Below are 21189 nucleotides of genomic sequence, written 5' to 3' on the forward strand. Positions count from 1 at the left end.
AGACTGGCGACATCCTTATCCCTACAGAACTGCATTGAGATGAGTGCTGGTCTGAGAAGCACCCCAGACATGCTCATGGTCATGGCCAAAATGCACATGGCCACCTTAGTAAAGGACCTGTACGTCTTTATGAAGGCTAGGAGAGCCTGCAGGGAGTTCGTGTTTGCTGCAGCAACAATAAAACACGAACCCAGGAAACGGATATCTTCCAATATCTGGGGTAAAGACCTCTTCCCAAATGAAGTGGTCAAGGAGGTAATTGATAGAGCCGCCACTTAGAATAGGAACCTACTCCTAAGTGGGGCATCTCATCAGAGCGGAAGTTTTCCACAGATGCGGGTCCCCAACCTTAGAGGAAGACTAAGAAACCCAGACTACCCTCTCGGCCTGCCCAACAACATTCCACACTCACCATGACTGCGGTGCCCGAAGTGGTTGCTCAACCACAAACCACATTCCAAGTGGTGCCTCAGCAGCTGGTTGCCAAGTCACCAGCATTCAACCCTGGGTTTGAGAGGTAAACCACTACCTTTCATCCCAAAGGTAGAGGCTCCCGACGGTGCTCCTCAAGACACCTCTCACGAGGTAGGGGAGGTAAACCCTCCGGACAATCGAAGCAATGAGATGCTTCAGGTAGGAGGGAGGCTCCAACACTTTCAGGATCGTTGGACCTTCGATCCTTGGGCCCACAGCCTAATCAAGAAGGGACTAGGTTGGAGGTGGAACAAGCTTCCATCATCATTTCCTCAATTCTTCCAGCACTCGACCCCCTCATTGGAAGAATATACCCTAGAACTTTTGAGCAAACGGGTTATAAGAAGAGCAAAGTCCATCAAATTCCAGGGAAGGCTGTTTTGTGTTCCCAAGAAGGACTCAGACAAACTCAGAGTCATTCTGGACTTGTCGCCACTCAACAAGTTCATCGAGAACAGCAAGTTCAGGATGTTAACCCTTCAGCACATAAGGACCCTGTTACCAAAAGGGGCGTACACAGTCTCAATAGACCTGGCAGATGCTTACTGGCACCTCCCAGTCAGCCGCCCCCTCTCCTCCTACCTAGGATTCAAGCTACAGAAGAAAATGTATGTCTTCAGAACCATGCCTATCGGTCTAAACATAGCCCCAAGGATCTTCACGAAACTTACAGACGCAGTCGTTCAACAACTATGCCTAGAAGGTGTTCAGGCAGCAGCGTACCTGGACGACTGGCTGGTGTGGGCAGCATCCAGGACGGCTTGTCTGCAAGCATCCAATAAGGCGATTTAGTTCTTGGAACATCTAGGATTCAAGATCAACTTCAAGAAGTCTTGACACTCTCCAGCTCAGGAATTTCAATGGCTGGGAATCCATTGGAACTTGAAGTCACACCGTCTCTCCATTCCCCCAGGGAAGAGAGAGATTGCGGGGTCTGTCAAGAGACTACTGAAATCCGACAGGATCTCAAGACGCCTACAGGAAAGAGTACTGGGCTCTCTCCAGTTTGCAGCAGTAACAGACCCAGTGCTAAGAGCCCAGTTAAAAGATGCGTCAGGAGTCTGGAGAAGATACGCATCGAACACTCGAAGAGATCTACAAAGACCGATACCGGCCTTACTGCGATCATTTCTCAAGCCGTGGTCGAAGGTCAAAAGCTTAACGAGGACTGTGCCCTTACTACCACCTCTACCATCAGTAACCATTCATACGGATGCCTCGATGGAAGGATGGGGAGGTCACTCTCACCAAAGGAAAGTCCAAGGGACTTGGTATTCCCTGTTCAAGACCTTCCACATCAATATTCTGGAGGCTATGGCAGTCCTCTTGTCATTGAGAAAACTCTCCCCTCGCAGATCAGCCCACATCAGGCTGATCTCGGACAGCGAAGTGATAGTGAAATGTCTGAATCGACAAGGCTCGATATCGCCCTACATCAACCATGTCATGCTAGCCAGCTTTCTTTTATCGAAAAAGAAGAGATGGCACTTATCAACAGTCCACCTACAAGGGTTCCGCAGTGTGACGGCGGACGCTCTATCCAGGCTAAAGCCGATAGAGTCAGAATGATCTCTAGATGCAGACTCATTCTCCTTCATATTGGAACAAGTCCCGGGACTGCAGATCGATCTCTTCGTGGCGAGCGACAACAAGAAACTACCTCGATATGTAGCCCCATACGAGGACCCTCTAGCGGAGGCGATGGACGCCATGTCCCTCGACTGGAACGAATGGACCAGGATTTACTTGTTCCCTCTGACCAATCTCCTTCTGAAGGTCCTTAACAAGCTGAGATCCTTCAAGGGAACAGCAGCTTTAGTAGCCCTCAAGTGGCCCAAGAGCAACTGGTTCCCTCTGGTAATGGAACTGAAGCTGAGGCTGGTCCCTCTACCGAACCCTGGTCATCTCAACTGGTTCAGAAGTCGACTGTCTTCGCTTCATCACAGAGAACCCAAAACCTTCATCTCATGATTTTCTCACCTTAGCAGTTGAGAAAAGATTTTGGATCTCAAAAAGCAGTATAGACTTCCTAGAAGAATACAAGTCAAAGCCAACGAGAAGACAATATGAATCGTCTTGGAAGAAGTGGGTCGCTTTTGTCAAAGCAAAAAACCCAAAGGAAGTCTCAATAGAATTTGGCCTGTCCTCCTTCATCCACCTTCATGAACAAGGCCAACACGATAACGACATGTAAGTCAGCATTGACTAGACCTCTTCTATATGCTTTCCAAGTGGACCTGACAAACGAATTCTTTAACAAGATCCCGAAATCATGTGCTAGACTTAGACCTGCAGCACCTCCGAAGCCCATTTCATGGTCTTTGGACTAAGTCTTACATTTTGCCTCAACCTTGAACAATGAAAATTGTTCTCAAGGATCTTACTCAAAAAGTTATTTTCCTGTTCGCTTTAACCTCAGGGGCTAGAGTTAGTGAAATAGTAGCCCTATCAAGAGATGAGGGCCACATTCAGTTCACAGAAGTGGGAGAACTGAATCTCTTTCCTGATCCTACCTTTCTCGCCAAGAATGAGCTACCCACTAAGAGATGGGGGTCCCTGGAGAATCTGTCCTCTGAAGGAAGATGTCTCTCTGTGTCCAGTAGAATGTCTAAAGGTCTATCTTCGAAGAACTTCAGACTTCAGGGGAGGACAGCTCTTCAAACGAGAAACCTCAGGATCAAACTTATCCCTAAAACAACTGAGGGCGAAGCTCACCTACTTTATTCGCAGAGCGGATCCTGACTGTACACCCGCAGGTCATGGTCCAAGAAAAATTGCTTCTTCACTGAACTTCTTTCAGTATATGGACTTCGACCGTCTTCGCTTATATACTGGATGGAAGTCATCCAGAGTGTTTTACAAACATTATGCGAAACAAGTGCACGAATTGAAGCATTATGTGGTGGCGGCAGGTAGTGTACTAAAACCTGTCGTCTAGTGCTGCGATGAACAGTGAATTGATTGGGACTCTCATTTCGGGTGAAAAGGTGTTGACACCTACAGTGCAATATCTTTTATATGAGTGTCACCAAGGTGACACTAGGACTGTTCAAATTTTCAGGTGAAGAATTATACAGATAACACTTGTGCCGCGTGTACATACAGTAGTACACGGTTTTGATAGAATCCAACATTTACTGAAATTATATTGATAAATTTTCCTAATTTTTCAATTATTATGGTAGCATTAACCTTTTATTCCCTTTCAGGTAGAAAAACTTTATTTGTAACTGTTACATGTATGATTCTATTTTTATTTACACTTGTTAATAAATAAAGGACTAAAAGCGTAATTGCGTCTTATTTCGCCCTGTAAGTAGCAAAATAAAAGATAGCCAGAGTTCTTTACTTAATTTCCTAAGTAAACCTTATATTTCTGGAATAAATGAAACAAATAATTCTGAGTGATACTTATACTTGTTCCTACAATATACAAACCTTGAGACACTCTTTACTGTCTAGCACGACACTTCCCTGCAGGGGTCAGAAAGCCCTAACATTGTTCCATGATTAGAGGTAATAACGTATAACGGTATTGTCATATTTCTTAATGGCCTGTATGACCATATAAAATTGTCCCAAGGTTAGAAAGCACTTATACAAATCCACAGATACAATACTTTCTAGTAATTCTCTGGTACACTTCCATCAAGACGACTTGGCTTGAGCCCCAAAAACGGATTGTTCCAACACGGAGTACTTACCTCAAACTACTTTCTTAGGAGTATCTGGAATCTCCTCCCAACCGACCAGAATTTTGTGTAGTTTACCCTACTCCCGTTTTCTATGCGGGGTAACCTCTGGCGGAGTGATACGCACCACGAGGCGACCCCGGGTCAGAGAGCATGCTTGCTTAGGTCTCGATCTCCAGTAAGTTTTCTGGTCGCGTCGCGATATCCTGACGCGCTCTCCTTACCCAGTGCGACCCTTTGTGTCCCACGCGGTTCCCACGTGGTCCCATTGTGCTCTTCCTTATCCTTTTTCCTCTGTGTTCCTGTGTCTCGCGGTGTATTGCTAATGCGTGATGGAGCATCCCCGTCGTTGCCCTGGGCCTATGGCCGGTAAATCGTGTGGCGTCTTCCTCTCGAAGCCTGAAGTCAACCCGCACTCCTTGTGTTCTTCGTGTAGGAACAGTGTTTGTTCCCCTATGGCCACGTGTTCGGAGTGCGAGTCCTGGAACGAGGTGCAGTGGGTGCGATATGGCACCAAGAAGAAGAAAGCTTCCAGGAGATCGCCTAGGAAACCAAGCGTCTCTTCGCCTCTTGCTTCGCCAGGCGCTTCGTCGGATAGAGTTTCCAGCCGCCTTCCCCTACCCAGAGTAGGGGACGAGGTAAGTCAGTTGCGGGGAAGAGGCTCATTGCTCTTCCCCAGGAGTCTGAAATTCCTGATAGTGGGGTTGTGTTGTCGATCCAGGCAAGAGGGGGCCCTGAGGGAGGGACGGGAGTGTGTTCGGAGGACGGGGTCCTGGTGCCAGCAGGGCCCGTCTCTTCTGACGATCCTATGTGGGGAAAGGCTGCTGCAGCCTCTTCTCCCGCCTCATGGGCCTGTGTTTCAGGTACGTCTACAGCCGAGGGATATGTCGAGAAGGAGGAACCGCCGCCGTCGGATCCCCTCGCGTGGGTGCCGCCGAAGACGCCCTTCAGATCACCCATGAGGCTGGAAGAAGAGTTCGAGACCTGGTTCCCCAGCAAGGAGTTGCCGCAGTCTCCACCAGCGCCTTCAGCAACGCTCCCGTCCATCTTCCTGGAGCCTTCGTCGCCGGCCAATCGACGCGTGGAACCATCAGCAACGAAACACGACTCAGAACCTTTAGTGCGGTCCTACAAGTCTTCGGGCTCCTCGGTTGAGTCATACTCCTACTCCTCGGAGGACGGAGCCCCGAGGGACCATAGAAGATGGCGAGATAGGTCCCGCAGGAGGTCACGTTCCCGTTCCAGATCTCGCCACGCCAGGAAGCGCGCTAGATCCCCCAGGAGGAAGTACAAGAGAAGCTGCTCCCCGAGGGAGGAATGGGTGCGTGTCGCCATCCCACGTAGCCAACTCCTGGTAGCTTCAGCGGTCCCGGGACCTCTGGCTGGCTCCCAAGAGCTCGTTTGCCAGCTAAGTACGTCCCCAGCAGCAGGTACGAACGTCGGAGAGAGTCGTCACTTCAGGCCCCAGGGGACAGGCATAAGTCCGCGAAGGTTCCAACTCCATCTGCCCAGCGGAGAGAGTCGCCCCTTCGGTCTGGCAGCCACGTCCCAGTCTTCGACGAGTCGACCGGAACGTGAGAGACATCTTCCATCCACGGGCAAGCCCGCAGCAGCCAGGACCTCCGTAGGTAGAGACAAGCCCAGAACGGAGCCCTCCGTCTCAACGGCGATGCTCGTCCTCCATCCAAAACCGCCGAGAGTAGACCGCGCCAGGAAGATGCCTCCTCCCCAAGCGGCACCCTCCGTCGGAGGTGCCCCTTCACAAGCAGAGGAACATCTGACGGAGGGTATAGAAGACGGCGTAGAAGTCTCGGCCTACAGGAGAGTTATAGGCCTCAATAGACGTCATCACAGACTGGATGAGCCTAGGCCCTCCACAGATGAAGACTGGCTTTTGGGCCTCAGCAGGCTGGTCGATGCACCCGTGCAGTAGAGGCCCTCACTAGCTCTTCCCTTGGCTAGAGACGCTAGGCTGGGCATGGCTCACATAGACAGGATAGTGGCCAGCCACGCAGAAGCCCCCAAGAGTCGGAGCGCCTCCAAGCTTCTCCAGGGTCTCAAGACCCAGAAGCGTTTCTACCTTCCCGAAGGGCGCCGCGCGGGTCCCTGCACGGTAGAGCCAGCAGTCGCCATCCTAGGCCAGGGGGCCGCAGAAGAAAGAGCTACCACCGCCCCAGTTTTCTTCTCCCCTTCGGAGACCTCCATGATGGAAGACTTAGCCATGGACCTAGTCTACGTATTGTCGTGGCTAGATTGGTGGGCCTGCCACTGGTGGGCTTTCAGGCTTCGCACGACCTCGTGGTTTCCGGAGAACCAGGCTTTGCTGAAGGAGCTGATTAACTCCGGGGGGGGGTGGGGAAGGCCCTCAAGTTCCTGTCTTACCAGTCCCTCTCACAGGCTGCCAATTTGGTGCTGCGGAATAGGGACACCGTGCTCAGCAAGCTTGTCAGGAGACTTCCGGACAGAGAAGCGAGGGCCCTTAGGAACCTACCCCTGTGGGGCAACTCAGTGTTCCCCCTGAAGGCAGTGGAGGAGACAGTAGAGAGGGTCAGGAAGCTGAAGGATGCAGGAGAGCCCAGACCCCCTCCAACAAGAAGACCTGCCCATAGAAGGCCATCTTCCGACGTCTCGCTCCCTCCCTGCGCCTCGCCTAGCCAGCTCAGGAGAGACGCCCCTGCTACGGCCTGGCCCCAATCTTCGCAGCCCCCCCGTAGAGGAGCGCCGACTCCACAGTCAGCCTTCAGGCCTTCTTATTCGGCCTCCAGATGAGGGCGTTCAGGCCGCGCTTCTCGAAGAAGGTAGGGTGAGAGGCCCCCTACTCCTGCCAAAGCCTCAGGTGGGGGGATGCCTCAAACGTTCTTGGCAAGCATGGCGAGTCCACGGAGCGGATCCGTGGACCGTAGCAGTACTAAAGGAAGGGTACAGGTTGCCCTTCCTGGCGGACCCCCCACCTCTGATACCAGATCTACAGGCGGAGTGGTTGGCACACAAAGACCCCTTGAGAATGGCGGCGCTGCAGGAGGAAGTCTCGGCAATGCTGGCGAAAGGGCCAGTAGAACCAGTCAAGAACCCAGGTCCAGGGTTCTACAGTAGACTCTTCCTGGTGGAGAAAGCGACAGGGGGCTGGAGACCAGTCATAGACCTCTCAGCCCTCAACAAATTCGTGTGCAAGACCGACTTCAAGATGGACACTCCGAAGTCGGTTCTAGCGGCCTTGAGGGAGGAGGACTTCATGATGTCCATAGACCTCAAGGACGCATACTTTCAAATCCCTGTCCATCCCTCCAGCAGGAAGTACCTAAGGGTAAAATGGGGTACCTAAACGTTGCAGTTCAAGACCCTCTGCTTCGGTCTGTCGACAGCCCCTCAGGTCTTCACGAGGATCTTCGCAACAGTCTCAGCCTGGGCACACGAACAGGGCATCCGCCTGATTTGGTACCTGGACGACTGGTTGTTACTTTCAGCCTCAGGGGAAGTACTGAGGGAGCAAGGCGCGAAGCTCCTGCAGTTCTGCAACGTCTTGGGTATCGTCGTCAACCTGGAGAAGTCCCAACTGATACCCTCCACCAGGATGAACTACCTCGTAATGGTCCTAGACTCCCAGTTGCGAGAGCCTTCCCCTCCGCGGAGAGACTGGACAACCTAGATCAGATCCTCCGGCCCTTCCTGTCGGGCCAGCCCAGGAGGGCCAAGGACTGGGAAAGACTGATAGGCCACCTTGTGTCATTGGAGAAGTTAGTCCCCCAGGGGAGGCTCAAGCTCAGGGGAGTACAGTGGAACCTGAAGGAGCTCTGGAACCAGAGAGACTCCCTGCACAAGGTAGGCCCGGTGTCCCCGGAGACGAAGGAAGTCCTGGAGTGTTACATGTCAGATCGAACACCCTCAAAGGAATGCACTTCGCAGCCGACCCTCCGGAGATACTTCTGTTCACGGACGCATCCAAGGAGGGTTGGGGTGCCCATCTCCTCGACAAGACAGCAAGAGCAAGATGGGTAGATGAGGAGAGGAACCTGCACATAAACATGCTAGAAGTGATGGCTGTGCAAAGGGCGTGCCTAGAGTTCGTCCATCTGCTCTGGGGAAACATCGTGGCGTTGATGTGAGACAATGCCACGGTGGTAGCCTACGTAAAGAAGCAAGGAGGACTGAAGTCGAAGGAACTGTGCAGTCTCACGATGGAGTTACTAGAATGGGCCGAAGTAGAACAGATCAAGATCTCAACCAGGTTCATTCCGGGGAAAAGAAACATCCTGGCCGACGACCTCAGCAGAATGGGTCAAGTGGTAGGGTCCGAGTGGTCCCTGCACCCGGAAGTGGCCAAGACTCTCATTTTGAAGTGAGGCTCGCCGGTGATAGACCTCTTCGCCACGAGACTGAACGTTACAGCTCCCCGTGTTTTGTTCTCCTGTGCCGGATCCAGAGGCGGTATTTGAGGACGCCTTCCAACACCCTTGGGACAACCTCGACGTTTACGCCTTGCCTCCCTTCGGGATGGTCAGACAAGTCCTCAACAGGGTGAGGCGAGCGGACAACCTATGGATGACTTTGGTAGCGCCCTGGTGGCCGGAGAGAGAGTGGTTCGCGGATCTAAAGGAACTGGCGCGCCTCCCACCTTGGCCCCTTTTGGACAGACCAGACCTTCTCCGGCAACCTCACTTTCAAAGGTTCCGCGAAAACCCTCGGTCCCTCTGCCTTCACGCGTGGAGGTTATCGAGCGTGTCCTGAGGAAGGAAGGATATTCGTCGAGGACGGCAACAAGGATGTCAGGGTACCTGAGACGTTCGTCAACCGCGGTATACCAGGCAAAATGGGCTACCTTCACTAAGTGGTGCGCCTCGAAGAACATCAGGCCGTTACAGGCCTCCATCCCTGAGATAGCAGACTTCTTGGTCTATCTCAGGGATGAGGTAAGCATGTCCATCCCAGCCATCAAAGGAGTCCGGGCAGCCCTGGACCAAGTCTTCCTCCTGAAGGGCATCCACCTAGATGCCTCCAGACATATCCCGATGCTCATCAAGAGCTTCGAGCAATCGTGCCCCCCGCAGGCCGTTAGGGTGCCCCAGTGGGACGTGGCTAGAGTCCTGAAGATGCTTTCAGAACCTCCCTTCGAGCCCCTCAAGGACATCTTTGACAGAGAACTCACCCTCAAGACAGCTTTTCTGTTAGCTCTGGCATCAGCAAAACGTGTAGGTGAGATTCATGGACTATCGTACGAGGTATCACACTCAAAGGGCTGGCGTGAAGCTACCTTCACGTTCGTACCCTCCCTCGTGGCCAAGAATCAGAATCCAGCGTTTTAGGACCCCAAGTTTGAAGGATTCTCAGTGCCAGCAATCCCTCGTTCGGGCAACCCGAGGGACTTGCTTCTGTGCCCTGTCAGGGCGGTACGGAAGTACTTAGAGAGGACACCCAGACTTCGCCCCGAAACCAAGAGTCTGTTCGTCTCCTCGGGACTGGTAAAGAAGCCAGTCTCCAAAAATACGATCTCCTTCTGGCTCCGGCATGTGATCATCAGAGCCTACAGTAGTGCAGGGGTCCCCCTTCCAGGAGAGCCCAGACCCCACGACATTAGAGGTCTAAGTACTTCGTTGGCCTTTGAGAAGAACATGGCAGTGGGCCAAATCCTGAGGGCAGGTACATGGTCTAGTCAGTCTACCTTTATGGCTCACTACTTAAAAGACTGTTCGAGGAAGTCCCTGGACGGGTTCTCGCTCGGTCCCGTCATTTCCGCGCTCCAAACGATTTAAAGGTGTAGCCCCGGTGGAAGCCGCCGGCGGTAAGTCCAAGAGACACAGGTTCCTTCCTTACCCCCCTTTCTTTCTACCCTATTACCTTCCCCGAAATGACCCCAAAAATCCCCGAACTGCCATGGGATACACTGTCAATAGAAGAACGAGTCTCCAAGGATTTTTGCAGAGGTGAGTTACTTAGACACTAAGAGAGTTTTTTGCGTAGTTTTCCCTTTTTTCTCGTGTTTTCCTGGGGGTCAGCAGAACCTAGTCTCCTATTTAGGTTCCTCTTCTATCCTCATCACGGTCTCTAGGTCCGGAAAGACACTCCCACCTCCTAAGGTATAAGTCTCCTAAGAAAGTAGTTTGAGGTAAGTACTCCGTGTTGGAACAAATCACAAATTTTAAGTAATTTGTATTTTTCCTAACAGTACTTACCTCGAACTACTTTCGGGTTATGGCCCACCCATCCTACCCCGAGTGCCTTGCAGGACTTCATAGAAACCTAGCTGTCAAAACTTACTGGAGATCGAGACCTGAGCAAGCATGCTCTCTGATCTGGGGTCGCCTCGTAGTGCCTATCACTCCGCCAGAGGTTACTCCGCATAGAAAACGGGAGTAGGGTAAACTAAACAAAATTCTGGTCGGTTGGGAGGAGATCCTAGATACTCCTAAGAAAGTAGTTCGAGGTAAGTACTGTTAGGAAAAATACAAATTACTTAAAATTTTTGATTTTTGAAGCGAAGCGAAAAAATCTATTATTTTCGCCACTCTTCCCCCTCAAAACGAAAACGCTATTCGGGGTGAAGATTGCTATGTGTCATACAGTATCAAGATATACGTCCCCTGATTTTATGCGATATCTAAGAGAAATTTTAAGGATATTTGCGCCAGGAGTTAGAATTCTGGAGACCTAAAGGTCAATTCTCTGGGAATATCACTCTAGCCAAATATCCCTTAGAAAGCTACCAATAGGAACCTTCCATCAGGACGACATGGCCATCTCACCCAAAAATATATTTTTCGCTTCGCTTCTAAATCCGGTTTTTACTAGTAGGCTAGTCTGACGTAACCAGTCATTCATTCTCATTTGTCAGCTGACAATGTTCCTCTCTCCTACTTTCAACTCCTATCAAAAATATTTGGCCTACAGTTGTCTGTAAAGAAGAAAATACTGTACATTGGAAAATCTTGCAAGAAATGCAATACATGACTGTATATTCATTCCTATTGCTTTCAGACTTTTTGATAAAAATAAAAAAGCACTGGAAGGGTGAACAAATAAAACCCATCCATGTTTATAAGAAGCCGGGGATAATGGCTAGAAACGCTGAACAAATCAAAATTAAAAACACTTAGTTACTCAATTTTCAGCATTTTTGCTCGAGATTTAAACTTATATTACGTAATACTAATACAGTATTGCAAATAGAGGAAATACTGGTTTCTGTTATTTAAATTTCTTTTCCTTGCTTCACTAGACCATATTGTTTTCCCTAGAATGACGAAATAGATGATGGCGGTTGGACGCAAGCTGATATGCTACTATAATTGTTTCCAATTGCAACGTTGGTTCTTTTGTCCATGCAGTGATAATGTAATGACATCACCCATAAAAGGATTTTCATCATTGTCGAGTTTAATAGTGTCTGAATTCAAAGGTCTCTTTAATACAAGTTTAGTCTGTGCTATGCGCTTTATTACACTGACCCTAAAGCGGGGAGACAATTCTTTGTTATTTATGTCGTATTGGATTCCTTGTCTTAGTCTTTTACAGAAAAGTCCTTGGAGACTACATAGCACCTCCCCAAAAATATATTATTCCTTTGTCAAAACCCCTTTTTTTCCTCTGCTATCTAACATTCTAGTGATGACCCTCCTTCCCACTCCCCTGACTCAACTATTGAAAACATGTAGCATGTACAGGATACTGTATATGTATAAAAGAAAGAACTTTGATAAGATTTTTGCATGTAATCAATATATTAGATTGCAATTAATTCAAGAATATTAATATATACAGGGTTACAAAAATATAGCCACTTTCATTTTTGATTATGGCAGTATTTGCTAGTTTTTAGCAATTAAAACATACCTTATTGTAAACATAAACTAAACTTTCTTGTAATACAATGCAAATTTTTTCAATGGTGATCCTTTGCCATTACTTTTATACTAGGTATTTTATTGTCATTGCTTTGAAGTATATTTTCACAACCAAACCCTTGAGAGTTTTTTGAAGATATTATTTTATGATTCCTCTTTAATGTTAGAATATGCACACCAATACTATGAGAATATACATGCCTATTTGTATAGAACAAAACTGAAATAAAAAGCGGTATTGCTAATATCATATCCTGACTTAATGAAACGTTTAATAGGAATGTTACAAATATGTTGATATAATAAAAAACAAACGTTTTGTTAACTAGTTCACAATTTATTCCGTCACTAAATACAAACCAACGCTATATATAGGGGTATTATTCCCTATAAATAGCTACAGGTTTGTATCATTCGGAAAAATACAAATTACTGTACTTCCCAATTTATCATATTTGCTCATTTCAGAATGGAATTTATGAAAAGCTTGAATATATCAATACACATACAGTACTGTACTGTTGGTAATATGCATATGAAGTATTTCAGTTTATTTTTATCCTTATCTTTTTTCAGTTCTTTTATTCTGAATGTCCAAGTGCACTTATGTTATAGCATCTGCATCACCCACTTCCATCCCTTCACATTTGCAGAATCTCCTGTTTGTTGCAAATTTATAATATGCCTCAAACATCAGGTTTAATTGAAAGTGCAATCTTTGCTCCCGGCCTGAATTATGTACAGTATCCTGTTGGGTATTAAATTGAGGCACTGATCTTGGGTTTGGAGGCCATGATCCTTGTGGCTTCATCTGTGCGAGGTTTGCGATGGCTGCCAATCCCATATTATCTTTAACTTTGCAATCTTTGCCCTTTGGTGACAGTGGCTGGATCTTGTTTGTTCCTGTTTTTTTAATTTTTGGCCATGTCTTTATCTTAGTTGTGTCATTGATTATACCTGTTCCATAAACCAAGGGTGCTGTTCTGGTCTCTGTTACTCTGCCATCTTCTGTCTTCTCTTCAGTGCATCATTTAGAGGGTATTCCATTGCCTGAATCTTGTCATTTTAATTCATATAATGATTTTATATTCATGTTTTATTGAGAATACAAGCTTTTAATTTGTTAACACTTGAAAATATTCCTGTGCAAAACTGCTTTGATTGTTCAAGACTTCTGTTTTGCAGATAAATAAGGTAAAGGAATAGAAAAATAAGGTAAAGGAATAGAACTTTGTAACAAGTAAAGTTGGAACTTCCTTGATATTTGATATGTTTGACATTTCTCTACCTCTAGCAAGACATTGGAGTATGAATAAAAACAAAATTATTATGTCCACTGTAGATATTTCTCATTGTAAATATGTTGTTTGGTATACATTATTATGAAATTTGTATTAACTTGATATATTTTTTACTTTTCAGTCAGAGTTAGACAAGTTTTGCGAGGCAGCAGATTCTACATATGGGTGCATTTTATTACAAGGAAGAATTTTATGTGGAACCAAGAATTTCTGGTCTTTATCCCACATTGAACTAGTCTTATTGCCACTTCTGGTAGCTACAAATCTTTGCACAGTAGCAAGAGACATGCCAATATATCTCCCAAATAAAAGTCCGAATGTAAGTATTTTCAAAACGATCCAATTCTTTTAAGTGAAAATATTTTTTCAGCAAATATTTATTTAGTTGGGTTTGGATCATGTTCTTGCTTTGACTTTGGAATGTTTTCCTTTTGAAAGTTTAATAGGAAATTTAAAATCTCATCTGAAATATCTTGATTTTAAATGAAGGAAAGAAAAAGATATGTAAAACAGTTGAGGTTGGTCATTATCTATTTCACTAAACATATTAATGTCTTGTATCCATATCTTGCTTTCAAATTACTTCTTGACATTTTTTTTCAACTTTTGAGCTTCTTCCTGTGAAGGAGTTTTATGTTATATCTCTGGATATTTCCAGTACATTCAACAAGGCTTTGCTTAAGGCCTTGTTAGTTAAACTCTGTGATTATTGCTTTAATATACATTTTCTAAACTAGTTTCTAGTTTCTTGTCATTTGCAATAGTTGTAACATAATGCCTATGGATAAGAAGGGCAGACTTTTTTGAGGTTTCTTTTATTTAGTTTTTAGTTCATATGATATTTGTATTGGAGGTATCACCCCATTTATTAGGTTTTTTCATTCTTTTCAGGTGCCTTTTAGAATGCTAGTGGTACGATTAACTGTAAACCTATCTATTCTTACGTTATGTGGGCCAACTCCAACCTTGAATGAAATGATGAGATCAGCATCAACTTTTTGGGCTCCGTCATACCAAGTTATTGAAAGCATATCAACACTAATACCATGGAATATCACACCACATATACTCTCCCAGTTGGATAATGCAGTTATTGGGTAAATATAACACTATTTGTCGCTATTGCACTTTGTCATTTCTGGTAATTGATGGTTTATATGTCCTTTCTTTTTACAGTACAGTACTATACAGTAAAGTATCTTCAAATTTTAAAGGACGTTAACAGTTCTCCAGCTAAATTACTCATATGTTAGCCACACGAAGAAGCTAGAAAAGCTTGAAATTGTAAACTTGTGCTTCATCATAAGCAGCCATGAATTATATTGACTCTGGAGAACATTTTATATATGAAAAATTATTTCATGTTTGAATCCCTTATTTGTTCCAACACGGAGTACTTACCTCGAACTACTTTCTTAGGAGTATCTGGGATCTCCTCCCATCCGACCAAAGTTTTGTGTAGTTTACCCTACTCCCGTTTTCTGTGAGGGTCAACCTCAGGCGGAGTGATACGCGCCCTGAGCATGCTTGCTTAGGGCTCGACCTCCAGTAAGTTCTCTGGTCGCGTCGCGATAACATCTTGACGCTCTCCTTAATCCCAGTGCGACTCTTTGTGTCCCCGACCCCCTTTGTGTCTCTCGTGGTCCCCACGTGGTATTCTTGTGCCTTTCCCTTTGTGTCTCCGCGGTCCCACGTGGTACCTTGTTCCTTCCCTTTGCGTTCCTGTGTCTTGCGGTGTGTTACTAGTGCGACATGGAGCATCCCCGCCGTTGTCCTGGGCCTATGGCCGGAAAGTCGTGTGGTGCTTTCCTGTCTAAACCGGAGGTGGACCCGCACTCCTTGTGTTCGTCGTGTAGGGGCAGAGTGTGTTCCCCTACGGCCACGTGCCCAGAGTGCGAGTCGTGGAACAAAGTGCAGTGGGTGCGCTTCGGCACTAAGAAGAAGAATGAGTCCAAGAGGTCGCCGAAGAAGACGAGCATCTCTTCTCCCCTTGCGTCTCCAGGAGTGTCGTCAGATCGAGCCTCCCTACCACCTTCCCCTACCAAGAGTAGGGGACGAGGTAAGTCCGTTGCAGGGAAGAAGCCGGCGGCCCTTCCCCAGGAGTCTGTATTGCAGGATAGTGAGGTAGTGGCGTCATTCCAGGCAAGTGAGGGGCCTGAGGGAGGGACGGGTGTGTGTTCAGAAGACGGAGCCCTGATGCTTGCGGGGCATGTCTCATCAGATGATCCTATGTGGGGTAAAAATGTTCCTGCCTCTCCTCCCGCCTCTTGGGCGTGCTTTTCAGGTACCTCTGCAGCCGAGAGCGCCGTCAGGAAGGACGACTCACCGCCATCAGACTCCCTCGGGTGGGTACCTCCGAGGACGCCTTGCAGGTCCCCGTTGAGAATGGAGGAAGGCTTCGGAACCTGGTTCCCCAATGAAGAACGCCCACGCTCCCCTCCAGCGCCGTCGACTACCTTACCAGACGTCTTCCTACAGCCCCCATCTTCCGCCGATCGTCGAGTTATACCTCCAGCAGCTCTTCGCGCGCGCGCCCCGCCGACGAGTTACGATGCGTCGTCAGACTCTTCAGCCGTAGCTGGTTCCTGTTCCTCGGAGGGCGAGGCCCGAAATAAGTCCCGAAGACGTCGTGAGAGGTCCCGGAGGAGACACTCTCGTTCCCGCTCACGCTCCAGGTCTCGCCACGGGTGTAGACGCTCCAGGTCCCCCAGAAGGAAGTTTAGAAGAAGTAGATCTGGAGAAGAATGGGTAGTTATCCCGCGTAGCAAGCTCGTTGAGCTCTCAGCAGTTCCGAGTTCTTCAGGTTGGCGCCCTAGATCCAGAACTCCGGAGAGATTCACATCCAGCGGCAGGTTCAACCGACGGAGGGACACGTCGTTTCCGGCCCCATTGGACAGGCGTAAGGCCGCGAAGGTTCCGGCTCAATCCGCCCAGCGGAGAGAGTCGCCCCTTCAGTCTGGCAGCCGCGTCCCGTCCTCCAAGGTGACTCTTCAACGTCAGGAGAAGGAGAGACGGCTCCCCCGTCGGGCAAGCCCACGGAAGCCAGGTCCTCCACGACGAAGGATAGACCTAGGACGGAGGCTCCCGCCGCTACGGCAATGCCCGTCTTTCGTCCAGAGCCATATACAGAGGCCCCCGTCGGAGGGGCTCCGTCCCGAGCAGCAGATCGCCCTACGGAGGACATGGAGGATAACATGGAGGGCTCAACAGCGGAGTTCTTGGCATACAGGAGAGTGATAGGACTCATCAGGAGCCATCACAGGATAGAAGAGCCCGAACCCTCCTCCGAGGAAGCCTGATTATGCTTAGCTCGGTCTCTAGGTCTAGAAGGCCACTCCCACCTCCTAAAGTGTAAGTCTCCTAAGAAAGTAGTTCGAGGTAAGTACTCCGTGTTGGAACAAATCACAAATTTTAAGTAATTTGTATTTTTCCTAACAGTACTTACCTCGAACTACTTTCGGGTAATGGCCCACCCTTCCTTCCCTGAGTGCCTTACTGGACCTCTTAAGAACCTAAGCTACCAAGAACTTACTGGAGGTCGAGACCTAAGCAAGCATGCTCACTGACCCGGGGTTAGCCTCAGGGCGCGTATCACGCCGCCTGAGGTTGACCCTCACAGAAAACGGGAGTAGGGTAAACTACACAAAACTCTGGTCGGATGGGAGGAGATCCCAGATACTCCTAAGAAAGTAGTTCGAAGTAAGTACTGTTAGGAAAAATACAAATTACTTAAAATTTGTGATATTCTGATTTTTAAATATTATTGTTTATTATTGTTTTGATGAAGATACTCTTGATTTTATTTCTGTGAATCATAATTTGAAATTGGGATATAGATATTTATACCCTATTTGAAATATCAGAATATTGTATATGAAACCGGAATATACAATCAACTCAAAAATTAATTATTTGGAATAAAATAAGATATTGGCAAGTGAAAAATTTGGAAACTACAAATTAGATATTGTAAATTTACATATTATTTTATGTTCTTTTATGATGGAAATTTTTGTTTTTTCAGACTACTTCTAGTCAATTATGATAATAAAAGGTGTGTCAGTTGTGTTCATTTGAATGAAGAGTCAAGAAATAGGCCATTGAGTATTACAAAAAAAGTTACTGCTTTGCGGTCAGTCTACAGGAGTCTTGTTGGTCCTTTGCTACAACCTCCAGCGATGCCACCAGATGACATACCAGCAGGGGTATGTATGCCTTAATTTTTAGAAAAGATAAACATCTTGTATCCAAATAACTTGAGTAGTTGCCCAGTAGTTCTAGTTCAGTTATAAATCATATAGTTTGGAGTAGTAAAATAAACTTGAAGATTTTATTAAAAAATTGTTATTTGTGAAAAAAAAGGAATTTAGGTAAATGGGTAAAAGAATATTCAAGTAAGCAGAGGTCCATGAGGGAATATTCAAGTAATCTCAGGTCAGTGAGGATTAGAAGTTTGGTCACGAGGAACTATGAAAATTTGTTGCTATAAATGAGTATGTTATGACTAAGATTTTGTTTTTCAAAATAAAACTTTCAAGTTCAATGGAAGGAATGTTATTTATGAAAAAATAGGAATTTAGGTAAATGCAAATATCAAAATAAGCTGTGGTCATTGAGGAAATATTTGATTAAATTTGGGTTCCATGAAGACTAGAAGTTTTTTCTCATGAAGAACTACATGTTATGATCTATATGTTTGGAGTGATTAATTTAGGTTATTTTAGATAAACCAAGAAATTTTTGGAGGTTCTAATATTTAATCTTACAGGTTGGTATATTAAGAAATTTTCATTTTTTTTATGGATAGTAATTATTTTTTTATGGAAACAAAAATCATGATATAACTAGCATGCTTTAGTAGTGATGCAACCACACTTAATTTGCAAATACACTGAGAATGTTTTAAAAGATCAAAAATTTATTTTATAGAAAGTGACTAAGAAGTATATAAACTTACTTTGTCTGGCAAAGTAGCATATCTAGCCTGTGGTAACGAGTCTAAGAATTATATAAACTTACTTTGTCTGGGAAAGTAGTATCTCTAGCATGTGGTAACATTAGAAAGGCCTACGTTACTACTATGAAAGTGTTCACATACATCATTGCCAAATAATGTAAATTGAATGTTAACCAGCGTTAAATAGATATAGTTAAACTAAGTTAATAGAATTTATTACCAGAATATCTTTTTAATATGCAGTCAAAACTTGAGAATACAAAGATATCTCAATTTATGCATGTATGCATGTGAGAGAGAGATTTGTGCATTAGTGGGTATTGGAATAAGCCACCTTTCAAGTTTTTTTTTTTTTTTTTTGTATGATAGATGTTTTCTACAATAGATCTATTCTAATTGGTCTTTATTTTTTCACTTGTGCCCAGCACTTTAGATTTATGTTTTGTCAATTTTATGTCATGTTGTATCCTATTGCAATTTCCATCTTGATATTATGCATTAAAATATTGGGTTAAGACTGTACAAATGCATAAAATTTCTTTGAGCCAAGTTGTAAGAGAACTCAAAAGAATTTAAGCTATTTTGTTTGTTTACTTTTTATTGGCAATTGATGAGAAATTTTATATGTAGGTGAAGGAAGTTGGGTCATTTCTTATGGTAGCCCAGCGGCATAGTAAGAAATATGAAACCAATTGTTCAAATTGTTCTAAAAGCACCAAAATTGGCACACATGTGGATTAATACATTCTGAACAATTTTGGATATGGAGGCATTCAAGATTCTCCCCGTAGCACATTTGGCGGCCATTTTTCAAAATGGCCGCTATTTACCGTTAGCGTCATTGAATATGTACCATAATTTGTCTTTTTGTGGATGCTAAAGGTGATAAGTGTGCTAGAGGTGATAAGTATTGTACAATTACACATACTTCTGTGCTTACCAAATAATTTGGCTACCATTTCACAAGAAAATTAATTTTACTTTGCAGCGGCAGCGTTGGTGGCAGTGACGGCGGCTGCTGTAATAGTATAGTGTTGATAGTCATGGTGCTTGTAGTAGTAACTTGTGGTAACATGGTGGTGTTTTGTGTCTTTGCAGGTGAGGCAGCAGCAGCACCACCTGACATCAGAGACGCGTTGTTCCAGACTGCAGCCATGGCAAAGAAGTTCCAACTGGTCGATACTTTTGAGCAACGTACTCCCACAACACCTCCTGAGACAAACTGGAAGCTGTGTCTTGTATGTCAAGAGGAGACAACAGAGTCATTTGTCTGCCCAGTACTGTCTAAACGCCGAGACCCTGGGAGTGGATACACGACAATGGCTGCAAACTTGGTCAAATTTGATGAACTCGGAGAACTGCCAAGAACTGTTCAGTTACAGAGACTAGATGAAGGACAAGGTGTTGAGGCGACAATGGTTGCCCACCAGGCCAAGTGGCATAAAACATGTATGCTCAAATACAATAACACAATGCTACGAAGAGCAGAGAAGAGACGCATCGCAAGCAGCTCAGCATTTGATAGTACTGACAATGTCCAGGCCAAGCGCGCCAGAACACACTCTTCAGAAGCCACTACCAGCGGCACCTCCTGCTTTTTCTGTGGAAAGTCTGGCACAGAGACCCTACATGAAGTAACAACCTTCCAGGTGGACACACGCGTACGGAAGTGTGCAGCGCAAGTTGGGGACAATGAACTCATAGCCAGGCTCAGCATGGGTGATATGGTGGCTCTGGAGGCCAAGTACCATTCCAAGTGTTTGTTGGCTCTTTACTATCGTGCAAAGACCACTGTAGAAGCCGAGCAGAAAACTGACCATGAAGGTGTAATGTCAAGAATCGTACTGGCTGAACTGGTCCTGTATATCGAGGAAACCCACCTAGAAGAGGGCACCACCCCAGTCTTCAGACTCGCAGAACTTGTAAAGCTATACACAACAAGAATGGAACAGCTCGGGGTTGTTTTGTGCCAGAAAGTTAATAGCACAAGGCTGAAAGAGCGCCTGTTAGCCCAGATACCAGGCCTGAGATCCCACAGCAAAGGCCGAGATGTTTTACTAGCGTTTGATGAAGACATTGGTGAAGCGCTAGGCAAAGCCTGCGAGCAAGACTGTGACACTGAGGCAGTTCACCTTGCGCGTGCTGCACAGATAGTTCGTCGATATATGTTTGAAGACACTTACCAATTCCGTGGATCATTCCCGGGCGGCTGTCAGGAGGACTCTGTGCCAAACGTACTAGTTGCAATGGTAAATATGGTGCTGGATGGCCCCACCATCAAGAATCAAAGCCATTCCTCTTCAACACAAGCAGCTCTTTCCATTGCGCAGCTTCTCAAGTTCAACAGTGTCAAGCAAAGTCGGAAGCAGGGAGCAACCAAGACACAGGAGCCTCCAGCTGTCAGACACAGTACGTCTCAAGAAACTCCTCTTCCAACCTATGTTGGGCTGATGCTGTATGCTGAAACACGCAAGAGAGGACTTGTGGACAAGCTCTTCTCTCTGGGCCTAAGCATCTCATATGACAGAGTCCTACGTCTTTCTGCCCAGATGGGAAACAGCGTGTGTCAGCTGTACCGCATAGAGGAAGTGGTCTGCCCGCCTACCCTGCGTAGCAATGTGTTCACAACTGCGGCTGTGGACAACATTGACCACAACCCAAGTGCCACCACAGCCAAGAATTCATTCCATGGAACAGGAATCTCGCTTTTTCAACACCCAACGTGTGCAGATGAGGGAGTGGATCGTAGCATTGCTCTCACTGGGCGTGATACTGGATCAAAGACGGTTGAGCCTCTACCAGAATATTACACGGATGTACGTCCTGTTGCTTCTTCTGTCAAAGGGCAAATGATCCCAGCTACTTCTGTGACCTCTCTTAGACGCCACAACTGTGAGCAGCACATAGAAGATGAGTATATGTGGCTGGAG

General features: G+C 46.2%; 1 protein-coding gene across 1 annotated transcript in view; it reads left to right on the top strand.

Moving 5' to 3' along the window:
* Positions 1-21189, top strand: part of LOC137625825 (protein fuzzy homolog) — a 55785-nt gene that overhangs the window by 26325 nt on the left and 8271 nt on the right. Inside the window, exons 5-7 of the mRNA XM_068356710.1 lie at positions 13424-13621; positions 14194-14399; positions 17327-17507. Coding sequence (XP_068212811.1) covers positions 13424-13621; positions 14194-14399; positions 17327-17507 — 585 coding nt within the window. The remainder of the gene's footprint in view (positions 1-13423; positions 13622-14193; positions 14400-17326; positions 17508-21189) is intronic.

Source organism: Palaemon carinicauda, chromosome 33 (assembly GCF_036898095.1).
Source record: "Palaemon carinicauda isolate YSFRI2023 chromosome 33, ASM3689809v2, whole genome shotgun sequence".
In the NCBI taxonomy this organism is placed as follows: domain Eukaryota; kingdom Metazoa; phylum Arthropoda; class Malacostraca; order Decapoda; family Palaemonidae; genus Palaemon; species Palaemon carinicauda.